The 18,434-nt window shown below is 41.8% G+C and overlaps 2 protein-coding genes across 9 annotated transcripts in view; both read right to left on the bottom strand.

Moving 5' to 3' along the window:
• Positions 1-32: 32 nt before the first annotated feature.
• Positions 33-3,718, bottom strand: LOC116393584 (usherin). Of its 5 annotated transcripts, none has more exons than XM_031866035.1 (5): positions 3,422-3,718; positions 2,332-2,714; positions 1,622-1,693; positions 1,337-1,513; positions 33-1,116 (listed from the first exon to the last, which is right to left on the bottom strand). In XM_031866035.1, the coding sequence occupies exons 2-5, from the start codon at positions 2,602-2,604 to the stop codon at positions 1,027-1,029; spliced, it is 612 nt and encodes a 203-aa protein (XP_031721895.1). In that variant the 5' UTR covers positions 2,605-2,714; positions 3,422-3,718; the 3' UTR covers positions 33-1,026. The 5 variants fall into 5 exon arrangements, with proteins under 5 accessions (XP_031721895.1, XP_031721898.1, XP_031721896.1 ...); XM_031866038.1 differs by having other exon boundaries at positions 1,337-1,510; XM_031866036.1 differs by having other exon boundaries at positions 1,337-1,693; positions 2,332-2,436; positions 2,548-2,714.
• A 2,918-nt stretch (positions 3,719-6,636) lies between these two features.
• Positions 6,637-18,434, bottom strand: part of LOC116393552 (estrogen-related receptor gamma-like) — a 29,511-nt gene continuing 17,713 nt past the window's right edge. For all 4 annotated transcript variants that reach the window (XM_031865961.1, XM_031865962.1, XM_031865958.1 and 1 more), the window contains exons 5-8: positions 15,576-15,686; positions 14,819-15,001; positions 10,436-10,705; positions 6,637-10,180 (exon numbers count right to left, since the gene is read on the bottom strand). In XM_031865961.1, the coding sequence (XP_031721821.1) occupies positions 9,936-10,180; positions 10,436-10,705; positions 14,819-15,001; positions 15,576-15,686 (809 nt within the window). In that variant the 3' untranslated portion in view covers positions 6,637-9,935. The remainder of the gene's footprint in view (positions 10,181-10,435; positions 10,706-14,818; positions 15,002-15,575; positions 15,687-18,434) is intronic.

Raw genomic sequence — 18,434 nt, 5'->3', positions numbered from 1 at the left:
GTGTGTGTGTGTGTGTGTGTGTGTGTGTGTGTTTGTGTGTGTATGTGTGTGTGTGTGTGTGTGTGTGTGTGTGTGTGTGTGTGTGTGTGTGAGAGAGAATTGTGAAACGTATAAAATTATTGCAATTTTATTAGATACGTGGTTTTCATTGGGTACAGAATGTATCTCCTAAACATAAACCTTTCATGAGCTAAGAAATGTTTTTATCTTTGTGACAATTTCACAAACATTTCATTTTTTTAATGGTTATAATTTAGAGATTTTCTCTTGAAAACTAAAATTCTTCTAAAAGAAACACATTTGGAGATGCATGGTTGTCACTGCAGTGACGTTGACACATGAAATTATTTGCATTCATAAAATGTGTTATAACCAGTTAAAAGTCTCCCATACCTGAAGACAACCTGAAAAAGTGAAATCAATTCTCTGGTATGTTTACTTTTCATGAATGCCTCTCAGTGTTTAACCTAAATGTGCTTTATATGAGATAGGAGCAGTTCTATTGCTTCTCAACATGGCGTCTCCTGAGCCGGCGGCTTGCAGCTAACAGTGCTGACAGAGCAAACCGTGTTTACCTGAAGGGGAACCAGAGGGTTGGTGCTACGCCTCCGTGACTGCGTCGGTCGGGACTAACGAAGCACAGATGTGACTTTATTCTCTGCTCAGGTAGACGTTACTCCACTACATCTTTAATAGAATCCCGTACGGGACTCAGAGGGACACGTGTGTTGCGTCAGATACTGTATATTGATATCAAAGCGTGTTTTAATTGCTCAGCAATCCAATGCTCAATCAAGACAGCTGCATCCACCAGATTGATTAAATTGTTCGTGGACTCACCAGACAGACGGTGCAAGTTACTCCAGTGATCGAGTTACGTTCGTTTATCATCGTGAGAGAGAAGAAACTTCACCTCTGCTGTCAGAGGAAAGCAGGTGGATCTCATGGGAGCGAGTGGCCTCGCAGTGTCAAAAAGTTTAAACATCGAGCGCCGGCGTCCTGTCAGGTTCAGAGGTCATCCTCTGGTCACAGGTTGGTGTCGGTGAACATGGTGTGCTCCTTCCTCACCGTGCTGAAACCTTTGACGGTGTCAACAAACTCCTCATCGTCCATAAACTGAAAGGGAGGACAGAGCTTGTTAGACAACAGTGAAGGCCTGATTTCTGTTTTGGCTTGTTTAAGTTTGGTCTTTCTGCATCCGTGTGATGAGTGTCCATGTCTACTTGTTTCCCCGTGTTTTCCCTTTATTGGTATGTTTGTGGAAATGTGTGCAAGACCAGCAGAAAATGCCAGGGATTAAACGGTTGGTCTCTGTAGTGTCGTTGGAGCCTCTCACCATTCCACTGTCGTGGCCGGAAATGTTTGGGTCCCACACTTCATCGTCTCCCGTGACGGACTTCCCGTCCATCATTTGGCTGACGCTGCGCCTCAGGGAGTTCACACTGAGGATCTCCAGCTCATCTTGTGGTGGGACCTCATCGATGGGCTCACATTTAGCTTCCAGCACTTCCTGCTGGGGGGAGCAGAGAGAGAGAGAGAGATAGATATTCACGCCATGACTGTGTGCATTTTTAAAATATATGTGAGTGCATGTTTTGTTGAGGCAGTGTTTTTTTTTTACCTCTATCTTCATGGTGAAACCCTTAAGTGTTACACTGTTGGAGAAGGCGGTTGTGTCGGGCCCCGTGTCAAACTGAAAAGGAGAGTGGGTGAGACGTATTTACACTCTATAGGTCACTTCTGTCTCACTCTTATTATGGCATTATATTTGTGCCCGGGACACTTCTCACAAGGACATAAGTTATAGTTTGTAGACTGTTTTGTTTGTTCAAATTAAATTACTCTTTGATTGCTAATTTTCTTCACAAAATATAATCAATGTGCTTTCGACTTACTGGCAAACTGGCCACAGTGTATTACACATCACAAATTTAACAGAATTAATAAAAAATAGAAAAAACATAAAGAAAAAGTCACTAAAGATGGAAAGAAATATCTATTTTAATACAAAATATTTATATTTCAACTAAATAAATACAAAAAGAGCATTCTTTATAGTTTAAAGTGTGTCATAGTCTGCAGAATAGGTATTTTTTCACATGAACAGATATTTGACATCTTCACATGAGGAATTAAAAGCATTAACGATGGCTGCATTCCATTTCGGTGGTCCAGTTGAAGGGCCATAGTACTGTGTGTTCACTGTGTGTTCTGGCTCACTGTAATTAGTTACAGGTGTGCTTTCTCTGCTGTGACCAGGCCGAGTGTTGCCACTAAACGGGCCTCTTCTTGATGAAGTGAACAGGGATTGGTAAATGAATGTCCTCTCACCAAAACAGAGTTGCCGGTTGGATAAATAGCCATGGGGTTCCTCTTCCTCATGGGCAAGGCCACCAGCGGGGGTCTCTCCCTGGTGAAGGGGGGTTTGTTCAGGGCCTGGTGCGGGATCATGAAAGGGAAAGATGGATACTGACCTGTGCTGGTGAGGTCAGTCCTTTCCTGGCCCTCACCCTCGACACACCGTATAATGTGAAATACCTCTCTCACCTTATGGAGCGTGACACCTAACACGATGGCGAGCAGCAGCAGGGCGATGGCTGCCATCACTACGATGAACCACAGCTCCCGGACGAGCGGCTGGTCTCCCTGACCTCCCTCCGCCCGCTCACCTCCACCTCCTCCTCCTCCTGCAGGAGGAGTGAGGCTCGGTGAATCTGGAGGGAAGGCCGGCGTTTTGAATCTGAGGTTTGATTGTAATTATCATTTTGTTCGATTACATTTCCGACATCCAAAATAACCTCCTTACAGCAACATCCTTTTTCTGTATTTTACACTCCTCTATCCTCCAGAAGAATGATCACTAACTGAAGTTTAGTCACACAACATATGTAGAAATAAGTAAGATAATCTGTATACTGTCATATAATAAAAAAATGGCTTAGACCCATCTATTCATTATTCATTATCTAAATGGATTTATTCAGACTTCTGTTGGGTTTTATTTGATGGGAATACATCACAAGTCAACTCTCTGTGAGATAGAAAGACGATCACACGTGCTGTAGAAGAGATAACACAGTAACAGGAGACAAACTTGTTCTCATGGCCTCTAGCCCGAGCACCACACTCCTTAATCGGACACTTTTAATCAATTCCTCTGGACTTCTGCCGTCTTAAATATGTCGTTATATATATGAGTACATCACACAGTATTTCAGTAGGCCCTAAAGGCAACACGATGCTGTAAACATGAATATGGGAATGCTGTTATTTATTTTCTAACATGTTCCAGGATGTGGGAGACACATACAGGAGGTTTAGAAAATCTTGTTTTCAAACTGACCCTAAGGGGGAAGAAAATAAGCGTGTGTTTGGACCCTGGATGGGTTTATGGATAAAAAGTGTCCATCCAGAGACTCACCAGTACTGAGGTCCGTGGTTCGGCCTGCGGCGGGGGTGCTGGCAGCCCCTCGCTGTGAGACACATCGATCAGAAAGGCAAAGACCTGCTGGGTGTTAAGGATCACACCTGTCGCCCCATCAATATTTTACACCATGATACTTTTACTTGCTGACTCCTCGGCAGCACACGGATGAGGAAAAGCTTCAGGAAAACGTCCCCATGTCTTGTCTCCGGCCCCGAGGCTTAACGGTTCCCTCGAGCGCACACAAGGTCGAAGCACAGCGTCGGTGCTAAAATGAGCCTCGGACACACTGCATGCGTGTTCAACCTTTGCTTTTTTCAGCAGTGCCATGGTAACGGCCAGGTGTCAGGTGTCAGTTCACCTGAAGAGGCATGGTAGTCACCATATCACCCCTCTCATTCTCAGGTGCACTGTTTGGACGTCGTTTCTTATGGCAACATATGTGTTATTTTCACTTGTACTATGACATAATGTCATGTAATAAAGAATATAAAGGTACTTAACATATTCCCAGTAGTGTGACATTCTCTCTTAATGATAATGCAGCTATGTGTATTAGCTTGGCTAGTTTTTATGTGTGCTGTTGGACATGTTATTGCACACCACCAGGTGTCTGAAGCCATATGTAATGACCAAACAGATAAAACATCTCGTTTCTACACTATAATCATGTTTTTATGGAATGTCTTTAGAAGTCACTCGTGATCAGTGTTCTATTTAGTTTGCTGTATGCCTTTTGAAGTTACATCATTGTGTTTACCGTGAATGTCTAAAAAGTTATGAGTGAGATTTGAAATGAGAGTTTTGACCAGAATGAGCAGTGCATGGTGTTCCTTGCAATGAGCGGTATAACCACATGACGGCGCTAAGCAGCAGCTCCCGTGTGTCCAGTATTAAAGAGGCAACAGCAGCAGAGAAGAAACTCCTTCAGCAAGTGCAGCTGCATAGCCTCTTATCCTCAGTCCCAGCTGTTATTGCAGTTGCACTCGTGCATGCATGCTCAGAAATCAACTAAACGCCCCTTTTGTCCTCCCCATCAGGACAATGCAGCACAGTTAACCTGAAGGCCCCGATGTGCTAAAAGTCCCTTTTCTCTGCGTCGTCATAAAGTGACCTCTAACCGTGCATGTACTTGTTGTCCATCTGCTGTGGGGGAATGATTGAGAGTGGCAGGCAAGAGGTACAGCAGCAGCCTTAGTAACAGTTTGTCAGGGCGTTCATGGCAGTGCCTCAGGACGACATCAAACTTTTAAACGTGTGAGCAACTGAGGGGAGGCATCCTGGGATGATTTGTGGTCTTGTTGTTTTTTTTTTTCTTCTTCTACCTCAAAAATTGATGATGTCTATGTTGTACTGCACAATGGAGCCTCCTGACATTATGTCACTTCGTTTGGATGTTTGACCGTCACTGTGCATAATAATGTATGTGCAATAAGCAAAGAAGCAGAAAACTTTTAAGGTCTTAAAAGACGTCTGGAGGAGATCTTAATGATCGGAATTCTGTAAGTTTGTAGAAGAACTCCAGAAGGAGACAGAGACTAGTGGTAAATGTAAAAGAGTTTGAAATCATCAGGTGTAACATGCAACTTATACTCCGATTTATATTTTATTTCAGTTTTATGACAAATTTTCAAGACTCATGATCCGGTGAATGTCATTCATGAAAAGTTCCAAAGACCCTTAGAAGTCAAATTGTTTTAATTACTTTTGGATAGTCACATCTCTCTGAGACAAAAGCTGTTAATCAGAACAAAAACACACCTGAGTGAGCTAGGAAATCATAATAAATATAATCCATTGCACGATTTTCTTTTCAACGACGACTGCTCCTTAAAAACGTGGGCTCAGCAAGGACATTTCATTTTTTGTTTTTGTGAAACCCAGCAGGGTTGGCTCCGTGTTAAGACGTATTTCCTGCAGCACAACAAGGGCAACTTAATAACTGAACGCAATGTTGCTGCACAATAATTTGACCAAAACAAAGTGATAATTTAAGAGTTTCTTTGAATGTGTAGCCATCGGTCCCCAGCTCCAGACATAACCACTGCGTATGAGAGGTGGGCCCCACATTAACTAACTGTTCATTTGATTTATTTTTACAGAAGAGCTCTCCTCAGTCTAATACCCTAATCAGCATTCATACCTTGCCGTGATGATTCGGGACAATGCTTTTTTATTGAGGAAGTGATCTCACCCTTGAGTGCCAGAATCAGCCTTTTTTTACAGCCCATCTCCTCAGGGCCTCATCCATCACTAAGGTGTCTGGGCGACACGGCTGCTAGACACATACTAACTCATTTAAGGAGAGGGACATACAGGGATATATCACTCAAGATCACTAACTCACTTACTGACGGCTGATGTGCTGAAACATCTCCGGCCTGTTCGAAATCCCTTGGTGCACTCCTTGAGTTTTAACCACAGGAAAATAAGGAGATTATTAAGCTTCTGCTGACAGATAAGGTGGGAATAAAGGACAAATTCATTTAGATTTTTGATTTGTCTTTCTATCTATTCAGCCATCTTTATTCTTCAGGTTTTGCTGGCATTGTCTCCTCTCCTCTCCTCTCTCTTTGTATATACGAACAATATCGAATGCTTCACGTTACGGAACCAATTGTGACTGAACGTGACTGAAAGCATGCACGTTTCTCCAGTTGATCGTTCCTTTATTGACTGTAAACTCAATCAAAAAGCATGTAATCCTACAAAATAAATGCTTGTTTAATCAACAGTCTACCAAAGGCAGGGCGTTGCTCATCATCACTATATTTTTCCAATTACATTTTTAAAATGAGTAGTGACGGCCTAAAACATAGCCCTAAGAAATACTGGCACACTACATTTTATTGCAACACTTCATTTTATTGGAACACATGCTCCGTTTTAAAGGTACTATGTGAAGCAATTTACATGTATTAATTGTTTCGTATTGACAATTGCCGAACAGATTTTAACGTAACTAGATAAGATATTCCCCAACTTTCTCGGTGGCTCATAAAAGCCCGTGGACTTGAGATGTTTTTTCTGTCTCGAGTCCACGTGCCATATACCCTGCAGTGGAAATGTGGAACAAGTAAGCAGCAACATCCCAGAGTGCAATAAATTGAGCAAGTATAGTATGTTGAAAAAAACATCCAAAAAAAAATCATGAAAAGTTAAAAAAATAAATAGTAAAAAAAATTGTAACGTATTTGGAAAAATGTGTAGAATGTTGAAAGAAGGCAAAATAAGTCAAACTATAGTATCTCGAAAAAAGTCAAAGAATGTATGTTGAAAAAGTTAGAAAAGCTCATATTATAGTGAGTTGAAAAAAGTCAAAAAAAGTCAAAAGAAATAAAGTATTTTTCTTAGTATGTCAAAAGAATTCATAGTACAGTACGACGAAAAATGTCTTAAATAAGTCATAGTATTGTCTGTCAAAAATGTATGGTATAGTATGTCGTCAAAAAATTCATAACAAAATGATGGTATAGCATTTAATTAAAAATGTCACTTTGGCATGGAGGTAAAGCATTATGAATGCTGTACTCGTATACATCATGCCCACCACTTGTCACCAAGTTGTCATGTAAATAAATAAACAGCTATAAAGAGTTTTAGGGACACTTTTACAGCAGATGTCATGAATACATCACAGTGTTAGATGGAGGCAAAACAGAGGAAAGACTGGAGGCAAACACAAATCACCTCAGTGTAGTCGGCCAAAGTTACATATTGAAAATGTCCTCTTTCTTTGTTGTTTGGTGACAGAATCAGTAATGCATACATTTCAAATGGTAAACTGTGATTCTAGGCTCTAGTGAGCTACAATATCGAAAAGCTTCAGAGATAAAGAGTAAATGCTAACAGTTTAGCGTAGGCTTTTGCTAACCTCCACTGCTGTCACGGCTGCTGCAGGTTAAATTATTAGAGCGATTGATTCTAGGCTAAAGTAATAGAAAGATGAAAGAATGGCCGGCTGTCACCAACGTAGCATGAAAGCATGGTGGAATTAGAGAGCTAACTAGCGGACAGATGACTACTTAGCTGGCTTGCTAATTCTGCAATGCTTTCATGCAACTTTTGTTAAAGAAATTGATCTAAAAATATATATAACAACGAGCAAACAAAACTAACGTGTTTAGAGAATTATACCATTATTATAAGCGCATCACATCTTATGAATGTGCTTATAATACATACATAACCTTCATATGAAGTGCACCGCATGTTTTTTCAACGTCAAGAACGAACCTTTCAACTCAGTGTTTTGAGTTTTGACCATGCATGTATTTAAACAGTTTTAAACCTGCTTGTGAATAATATATCATTCTATAAAATGACACAGTTACAGGATTCTACAGGAGGAGTCATACATGTTCACACATATGTTGATGAGCAGTCTTGCTCTATTTTGTTGACAAAAATGTATGCAACGAAATACGTGAAGCAAATAATATCCTTGTATCTGCTCACAACTACATTATCGTGTGTTTCAAACCATTTATCAAGTGTTATATATACTGCTTATAAATACTAAATAGGGTTGTTTGAATCAAAAGCATGACCCAAATATTACTTTTTAATTTTAAGGTATAAATTGTATTGATTGTATGATGATGCGATGAGTCGGCCCACCTCTGCTTCCATCAACAGGCATCTGATGACCAGCACTCCCCAGAGCCACTGTTAGACTTCATTACATTATAGCTGTTAATTATAAATCTCCATCCAACTGGGATCTGATGGCCTAAATGTGCAATAAATGTGCTAACTTGGAACTGACAGTCCATTGTCAAACAGTGCAGAATAGACTGTGCTCACTTACCAGCTCTTAATGAATTTGTTTCACAAGCGTTCTCCTCTTTATTGAGAAAGATGACACTCAGATGATATGAGCTTTGCATTAAGGGGATCATCTTTATTGCCCAAGAATCCACCTGAGAATGAAATAACACGGCACGGCTCATCCAAACAAAGCTTATTTGCATCCTTAAACATCTCTGTTGGCATAAGACATGACGTATATACAGCAAAATACAGTACATACATTTAAACCGGCATATTGCTGCCTTCATCTTGTCACAAAAATATGCACATTATATAGCGTCACAGTACCTTGAGTAAAGTAAGGAGAAAGACTTTTACTCATCGTACTGAGCTTCCTTTCGAGTTTAATCCCTTCATTTATCGGGTGCAGAAAAAAAGACAATTTTCAGATATAACTACTCTTCACACAAAACACGCTAACAGATTAACAGAGCGCCATCACCAGTTCCCCCAAACTTTATGGCTAAAAGGAAAAAGTAGTGCACAAATTTCATCCTACACAGACATTCTACCATAGAAAGGACATCAAATGCCTCCCTAATCCAGATTATACAGTATGGCAGCCATTTTACATAAAGTTATACCTACGGGTCTACAATAGCTCTACAACATTATGATCTTTAAGTACGCACTCCAATTATGATCATGTTGCCTCGAATTTCATGATATGGTACACATCAGTGCTGTAGCAGAGAAGCTAGTAAAAATGATCTTACTAAGATATCATTTAAAAATCTTTAAAAAAATGATTATCCACTGTAATTGTTTGAATCTACTCTTCATTAATGCCACATTAGTAAATAAAAAACAGCAAACGAACAGAGCCACTTTTGAATAAATATCACTTTGCTGTCGTACAATTGTATAATGTATCATTAAGTACTCTTTCCCTGAAATTTGCAACTAAAATCAGGAGGCCGGTTATTGTTTTGTGAGATGCTGATCACTTAATAGCTTCCCTTTGATTATTTATATATGAATGTAGTGGATAGATAGATACGTTATGCCATACAGGGCATACAGGGATGCAGGTTTACGTGAATGACTTACAGGCCACATTATATTATTGTGGACATATGCTGGTATTCATAGTTCGAGTCTTTACTCTTTGGCAAGACTTTCCTCTTAGGACCCATTTACTTTTTCTATACAAAAAGGACAAACGAAATGAAATCATTAAAAGGCTCTCTAAATGCACTAGAATGCAGATTAACAGGTTTCAAGACGGATGAAATAATCCATGAGGATATTCAAGTATCAGGTGGTCTTTTGACAGAAGAAGCTCTACTTTTGGCATGTTACTGTAAATATCTCGAGAAGGCGCTTTATTCTGCTTTAATGACGTCTTGTCTGTCTGTCTGTCCAGCCGCCTTCGACCGTTCAAAGCAGGTCAACGAGCTTAAATTAGTGTCAAACAGTAAAGATGACAATGTCCTCGTCGTCAAGACACTAAATGCAAATTCGACGGCTCCGCTCAAACTGTTGTTGGGAGAAGGAAAAGATGTTGCTCTAAAAATGCTCCATCTGCTGGAACACACTTCCCGGGAGATTTCAAACTTCTTTTTTTTTTTTTGTCAAAGCTGAAATGGACAAATACATGGTGTCAAACCTCACCATTACCCGTTATCCTTCACTTCCTGTCATCCTGACCCCCTGCATCGGGGGTCCGGACAAAAGCTGATGGCCGTCTGTGTTCGGGTCAGGCCTTGGCCTCCAGCAGTTCGAGGAACAGTTTGTGCATGGGCACGCGGCCGTCCTGTTTGATGCTGCAGAAGTGCTGGACGGCACGAGAAGCCGTCTGACGGAGGAGAGGGAGGGTCATGATCAGCTTGCCGGCCCGCCGAGGGTCCTCGGGGCGGTGGGTGGCCTCATGGTCCTGGAGGGCCCCGTGAAGGACATCCTGGAGTCTCTGAACTGCCTCTGAGTCCTCAATTTGCATGGAGTCTGTAAGGAAAATGAAATTGAGGAATTCAGGTTGGGAGGAAGAAATGAAATGCGATAAACTTTTTTTTTACAAATTAAAAGCAGCATTTCAAAAAAGCTGATTCGATAATTCAAATTAATTGCACAAATGGGAATGCAATTAGTGTGAAAGTGATTTTGACATAAACCAAATTACAATATGGGACAAATTAAAATTTTGACCTGCTGGTGGCGCTAGAAGAAAAGTCAACAAAAGGATTAGGATTGATCTAATACCTGAATTAGCGAGCGCGATAGCCTTGAGGACCACAAACTCCTCCTTCTCCAGCCCCATAGTTTTATACTTCTTCACCAGCTGCAGGATGGCGTTGTTGAGGTCGAGCAGCCCGGCCAGCTTCGACTGCTCCTCGTCCATGATGTAGTCCTCGGCGTACACCAGCTTGTCCTCCAAGGCCAGCGAGCGGAACACCACTCTAAGAATCAAAATCTCCATCCAGCCGCTCTGCAGTAGACTCATCTGGTCGGCCAGAGAGAGGGAGGGGAAGCCTAGAGGGACGAGAGGATCAAAAATGGACCAGGTACAATTGATTCAATGTTTTTCCAAAACACTGAACACACCTGGTCTAATAAAAGATGCTATTTGGTTGCATTGTGGTAATCAAGCAGACTGACCCATACTAGCGACAAAGGGTATTTCATCCTCTGCTGCACAAATTATTCTTTTAATCTGTCCCCAGCAAGTCCCCCAACTTTATAAAATGGCAATACTAAATTGCTGAAGAACCCTTTTCAATAATTTGGTTAAATTATTTATTGTATTGTGTCCAAATTCCCTCAACTTGCTATTTCTAATTCTGTTTGTGTCATTTCTCACAGTTTCCCACATTAATAACAATCATGATAATAATCATAATCATTTGTATTCAATATAATAATATCATTGATGATACAGATTCCCTCATAAGAAGACCACATTGCAAAGGGCATGACAAAGGACAGAGGGAGTGAATAGGGGGTGAATTGAATTACACTCTGTGGGACACACCCACTTTGATTGACAATTACACCCCACAGGAGCATGATTAAACCTGGTCACGTCCCCCGCATAAACCCGCATACACACACTCACACACATGTTTACTGTAATTAAAACAGATGATTTTTCAGAACGAGGGGAGGAGGGGGAGACGTTTGTGTTTTTGACACCATCGGTGATTGTTGTCAGGATCCACTGCTCTTTACAATCACCACGGGGACATGAGTGGCGTTGATCAGGGACAGAGACCTGTTTGAGAGTGTGTGTTTAGCCCCGTTTGATGAAATTTCGGATAATATATTGATATATTTTCAGGGCAAATACAAGTTAAACCTTCAATAAAGAGAAATGCGCGTGTTTTAAAGGGACAGAGTGAAGGACACTGAGGGTGCTGGGGAGTGCTGACATTTGGGGGGAATTCTCTTGCCAGTGTTAATTGTATCATATCAACAGCAACACGCAGCCAGTAACACCACAGCCGTCTTTAACGCACGCATACTTGACAGCCAACTCGCAGCACGGACTCAAAAAGGGCCAAAAGCAAAGAGGGCAGTTGGTCTTTAGCCAGCTCATCTGCCAGTCTGGCCCTCAGACTTCAGACCACATCACCGTCAATCTGCCTGATAAAAGCGGACACAGAAGAGGGGGGGAGCAGCCAGGACAGTTGCCCCATCGCACTCACCTCCCCCGGGCAAAGAACTCAGATGGCCCAGGCCACTTCGCCCAGGACCCTAGTTCTCCCAGCGATGGGGGCCTTGTGGCCTGCCACTCATCCAGAGCTGATGTGACATGGCCATTACGCTGCTAGAAGGGGGCAGTCTTTTCTTTCTAATATCCATTCTCTCAGTGTGTGTGTTAGTCTCCTCTATGTTTCTTTCTTTCTTTGTCCCCCCGTTAGTTGAGCTGTCGTGGTCTCTTTTACCTCCTAAACCTGCTCCTTGAATGATGCCATTGTCGCTTCCTTTCATTACGTCTGCTGTCACTCATTTTTGCCATTATTATCTTTTCCCTTCATCCTTTTTGTCTTTATCTGCCATATCCTTTGTCTGCATCCCTGCCTCTGTCTCTTTCTGTTAAATTGAAAAAGCTAAAATTCCCTGTCACTGGAAGAACAGTGCTTTCAGGCAACAGTGTCATTTTGTTTGCCCAAAAAAACGATTAATTTATTCTAATGAATAATTGTCTGTAAGGCTCAAACTCACATTTTATTCTCAGCACAGATACATGCTATTATATTTAAGTCAAGAAAAGGAGCACGACGCTACAAGAAGAACATACAGATGTTTTGGTATTCTCTGTTGTGTGTATTTTTGTACTGCCTCTGTGTAGTTTTTTTCTCCGACCAAATGAAATCCTTCTTTGATTCATATTTCTATATAATTTCTCAAGTAGAAAAGAAGAAGAAAATGCTCATCATGTTATCCGAGTACAAAATAATGTATTCAATTTAGTCTGACAAGCAACCAAAAATACATTTTATAATGATTTCAAATAGAGGAAAGCTAATTCCAGTATTTGTAAACCTGTGAATGTTATGTTGTTGATATTTATAACTGATACCGGACTTAATTGCCAATTGATTTCCACAAATCTGTACATATATGTATGCAGATTTGCTTTCTTGTCAAGACTTAGATGAGAAGATTGATACCACACTCATGTCTGTCCGTTGAATACGAAGATACCGTCAGCAGCCAGTTAGCCTAGCTTAGCATAAAGACTGGAAACAAGGGGAAACGGATCGCCTCGCTCTGTCGGCAGGTCACAAAATCTGCCTACCAGCCCCTCTAAAGCAGTAACTTATTGAAATATTTGCTGCAGTCCAGCAACGAACAAACAAACATGTTAAACAGCTTATTGTATATTTATATTAGCGGTTTCCCCTTGTGTCCAGTCTGTATGCTAAGCTAAGCTAACCGGCTGCTGGCTCCAGCTTCACATCTATTGTACAGGCATGAGCGTGGTATTGATCCTCTCATCTAACTCTCAGCAATTAACTGACACTAATGAACAGTAACAACCTGCCTGCTATGGACAGGTCGTTAAAAATCCTCTCGTCTTTCTTTGAAATGGATGTGAATGGATGATCCCTGAGCCTATTTATTCGCCTCCACTGGCCCGATGGAAGTGCACCTTCTGTTGCATTTTATGTTGTTTTTAGTGACATTTCATAACTTAAAGTAAAAACAGCTTGACAGTCGGATGACTACATGGCTCTCTGTCTCTCCGCCCCCTCAGGTGGGTATCTGCTGTGTGTATGGGCGCTCTCTGAGCCAAACCCTCCACTGGCAGAGGGCTACAAATACACCCATCAGTCGGACTCCGTGTGTCTCGTGCTCTGAAAGTAAAGCACCGTCAACGGGAGAAAAGAGGCAGACAGCAACAGCCGTGGGGGGGGCGGGGGGGGACACCAAACACCAACACACACTCTTATGGTTGCTTCATGTCCACTTCTTAAGAAAGAAATACGGGGACAAATATAGCAGAGATACAAGCACACACACACCTGCTTTGTTTGTGTTGTAAGCATTTCAGAGATAGGACATCAACAAAGCCCGGTGATGTTATGTGTGTGGATAACCACGGCTGATAAAGCAGTCACAGCTTCAGTTAGAGAGAAAAAGGACTAATGGTTATTGCTGGAGAATGATGATTAATTTAATTATTGATTAACATATTGCTGGTTGAAACTTTGTGGTCTGCGCTAGGATTTTAAATTAATTAAGTTTGTAATGACCCATCCACTGGTAGACCACCACTTTGACAAATGACAAAGACTAATGAAAATGCCCATCACAACTCGCCTAAGCCTGCGGGTGACATCTTCAAGTTGCTTGTTTTGTCAAACTTACAGTCCAAAAGTCAAATGTATTCAATTTACAATCATAAATTGCAAACTGAATAATATTGGGTTTTTGGACTGTTGGTCGATTAAAAGTAAGACATCAACTTGTGCTTTGTAAGATTGTAATGGCAGAGAAGAAATTCATTTTTTTGGCCCAAAACACACATGTGAACGTGCTTCTGACTAAAGTGCAAGTGCTGCTTTACCATTGAGAGTGCAGTAAAGGTCTCCAAAGCCAAGTATCAGAAGCAGACCTGCAAACCTCTGTTGCCACCGCATACGATTACAACCGCCAACATAGCTGCAGCGTTTTAATCCCACTAAGCTGTCAGAATGCACTTCCCCTCTCCTTTCCACCCTTCCATCCAATGGAAAAGAATTTGGACATCCCTTCTGCTGTTCCTGTGTCAGAGGAGAAGTTAAGTGTGTTCCAAGTGTCAGGAGGATTTCTGTAATTCAGAGGCGGCCCAGGAAATGAATTAAAACTTCCAGGTGGCCACTGTTCATCTGATGATATATTAGGAACAAACGGTCAGCAAGGGCATGGCGCGCACGCACACACACACACACACACACACACCTACACATAGAGGATGACAGATAACACACAGCCACGCCAGCATGCCCTCTCTCCTCTGGGCATCTTGGCCACCACAAGTCACAACAATCTCCTACTCTGATCAGATTACAGACTTAATGTGGGTTAATGCGTGCAGTGGAGTGTGTGAGTGAACAACTGCCTGATTGACTGCCTGCCTGATTGGCTGACTGATCGTACCTGGGATGTGTTTGGCCCAGCCGATGTTGACCACCAGCTCCCTGTCAGCCAGGTCACACAGTGTGGTCAGAGCCTTGATGTCGCTCTCAGGTACAGTGGGGTCCGGCATGGCGAAGATGCCCTCTGGCTCGGCCACCAGCAACAGGGACACCACTTTGTTTTCCACCACACCGCCAACAAAGACTGAGAGAGAGACGGAGAGAGTAAAATCAGATTGTTATCATCATAAACACCTTTATTTAATCATTATACAACCAGCTGATATAGCCAGTTACACAAAAGAACATGCAAACAAAGAGCTTTGGAAACAATCACAGACCAAAAAAATTCCATGAAATGTTTTTGTCGCCGTCCAGTGAAAACAATGTATCTCCAAATTTGGTGATTTTGAATCGAAAGGGATGCATTGTACCTTTATGGGTTGAGAAAACATCCTCTTAAGCTAAATAAACCATTTGAAACCTCACAGGATTATCAAAGAATTCCATGGCATTATGTAAAACAAAAAGTTTTTTGAAGTTTTGAAGAGACATTCATCCATTCAATGCGTCCCACGTCTCAATTCCAAAACTACAGTTGGCATTGATTCATGCCAACTCATTAGCAAATACAAGCTATAAAAATGATTCAGTGTTACAACAGACAACATCACAGAGAGCGTGATGTGAATAAAGGAATCCATTAACACAGACTGACCGCTTAACAACTTCAGTCGTGTTCATTATGCACCTTGCAATTCTTTTGCGTGGACACTTACATGTTTTTTTCTGAGGCAAGGCATTCTGTGGGTGCAGATACGGGCTGTTCTCAGCGTCTATTCTCCTCTTGTACTTCTGTCTGCCACCTCGGACCCGGTCCAAACGCACACCTACACAAGCATAAACATAAACACAAGAATATTAATGATGCATTTGGCATCAGACTAAATATACGTGCCGGGTTGTCCTTAAATCACAGGGTGAAGTCACTCACACGCACAATTTATTATTATTATTTCAGGTATTTGATTTAATGATTTTAAAAGGCATCTTGATAATGAGATCACATCGGGTAAAATCCTTTATAAAAAAGTATAAAAATAATTAATAATTGTTTAGAAATTCTGTGGAAACTAAAAGCAAAAGTAATCAGATTAAGTCATCATATTTTCATTAGCAAAGTGACTCCAAACACTGACTACAGTTCAAACAGATAATCAGTTATCAGAGGAAATACTTCGTATTGAACCCGGTCAATTATCAGGATGTCGCCCAATCATCTGCTCCCGTGTCTCAACGAGCCCAATGAGACATGAACGTGACGTGTCTAATGCTTGCACATGCAGCATGCGCCCTGAAACACGACACCCAAGAATTTCAGAGCAGCCGATGACAACTGCTGATCTTAACGAGCATTGTGGTAGCCTCGTCACCACGGTGATGGGGATTTAAGAGTGTGTGTGTGTGTGTGTGTGTGTGTGTGTACGGGGAGTAACACCTAGCACTGAGAGTAACAGTCACCAGGTGTATCTCTGAAGAAAATGTGTCCAGCGAGTGTGAACGTGACTCAGGGAGCCTTCAGTAGTGGTGTTGGGTTTCCTGATCCACACAGAGGCCATAGTGACCCTGAATAGATCTATAATGGCACTCTGAGGGTATTATTCGCCCACTTGACACCTCACAGAGACACCTCATCTCTTTGAGCCCGCTGCCTCCTGTACATATTCTTACTTGTGCAGATATTTATGGAGCGCATGCATGAACATCCACATTAAATAACATAATGTTCTTTTAATCACGCTTGTGACATATCTTGTAGGGTTGAAAGGGTTCTTCGTTTTTTGCATCATTGGTTTGAAAAGGCACTTTGTGTCATTTTATTGTTAAGCCATTACAATAACAACAATTTTATAGAATTTCTGCTGTATTAGTTAATGCACCATGAACAGAGATGGGTGAGATGGGAAGAGGGGGCCACTAATAGAGCGATGGAGTGAAAATATGATCCGTGACCTTTTCTATAAGCCAGCAGGCTCTTCCACAAGACTACTATCAAATATTATGCTCAGATGTTGTATGTTTACTTACACATTTAAAGACAATTTTGACAGATAGACGCATGTACCTTTACAGTGCTGTATGTAAGCCTATTTATCCTACATGAGTTAAGCATTTTATGCAAAAGTATTTCACATAAGGGATTTCTGTGTTGGAGTTTTTCCTCTCAGCTCTTCTTACTGGTTTGAAGTGGCTCAATTGAAGAGAAGTGATATGACGTATTTCGCTGCACCAATCCAGTCAATCAATATTTGAATCAAAGTCCAGTCCAGAATATTTAATATTAATTATTAATCCAGAGAACATAAATTGTAAGCCAGCCCAAGACAAGAAATGTAATGCTCTGTTGTTTTAAAATGATCTTACACTTATTGTAATCAAGATAAATGTGACAATTTATCATCACATAGATTTGAGATCATATAGTCGAGACCTACGTCATACTTTTGGTCCAATGATGGTAAAATAGGTGAAACGTGAGTTTGCAGTTTCGGGGCTAAGAGGAAAAAGTGAAGAGCTTGTACGCGAGAAGATGAGCGGCGAAATAAAGAAGACATTGGTCAGGCAAACTCAACACCTCCATGTCATGGGGGGGGGGGGGCAAACAGTAAGTGTGGATTATCTTGAGCACTCGGCAGGTGGCACTCCGAGGTGTGAGATGAAGGCGCTTCCTTGTGAATCAGATTACATTACATTGCAGTCGTTTAGCAGACTCTTTTATCCAAAGCGACTTACAAGTCAGATTGTATCTATACACCATAGGCACAGCGACGGGAGAACTTTTGGGATTGAGTGTCTTGCTCAAGGACACATCGACGTGCGACTAGCGGAGCCGGGGTTCGAACCGCCGATCCTCTAATTGAAGGACAGCCCTGCTCTCCACTTAGCCACAGTCGCCCCAAACACAAACAGATCAAACACAAACTGCTAGCAAACACTGGATTAACTCAAACTACTTTGGTCACCTAATATGTTGGAAAAGTGTGTTTTATACGGGTCTATTTGTGTGCGTGTTGGCGCTCAGGTCTGACAGTTATTCAAACACACACACACATCAAGGCTAAGTGTAACTCTTCACAGTGGAATGTGCCGACAACAAAAAGGCCAAGAATAGCTTTGGTGGATAACAGACACACAAACCTCCTCCCTGTTCGATAAACACGGACTACTTAGACATTGATCTATTTTTTGCAGCTTTCATCACTCGGCCGTCTTCCGAGGGTGTCTGGATCCTCACATCCTCACACGTTTTTACTGCCCTTAGAAGCGACAGCAAACTGTGGCATTGAGCACTAAACAGGGCTTAATCAAATCACGTCCCGGGGTCTATATGTCTTTTAGCCGTGTATTTAATACGGCTCTGACTCTACCCATTAAACCTCACAGCTCCTCTGTCTCGGCCTTTACTGCGGCCTCTCCGGGGAAGAGGGGCATTACGAGACACGATGAAGCGCGTTATGAGGGCGCTTACGACAGGAGTTACGAGGGGCAGTTCGCATTTCACGGAGGTCCAGGAATCCCACGAGGCATCTGGAGGAATTTACGAGGGGGGAGGGAAAGCAAAAGGGGGTGGCGAGAGG

Source organism: Anarrhichthys ocellatus, unplaced genomic scaffold, assembly GCF_004355925.1.
Source record: "Anarrhichthys ocellatus isolate YVR2014 unplaced genomic scaffold, GSC_Weel_1.0 scaffold34, whole genome shotgun sequence".
Classification (NCBI taxonomy): domain Eukaryota; kingdom Metazoa; phylum Chordata; class Actinopteri; order Perciformes; family Anarhichadidae; genus Anarrhichthys; species Anarrhichthys ocellatus.
This window is presented reverse-complemented; position numbering and strand designations above follow the sequence as displayed.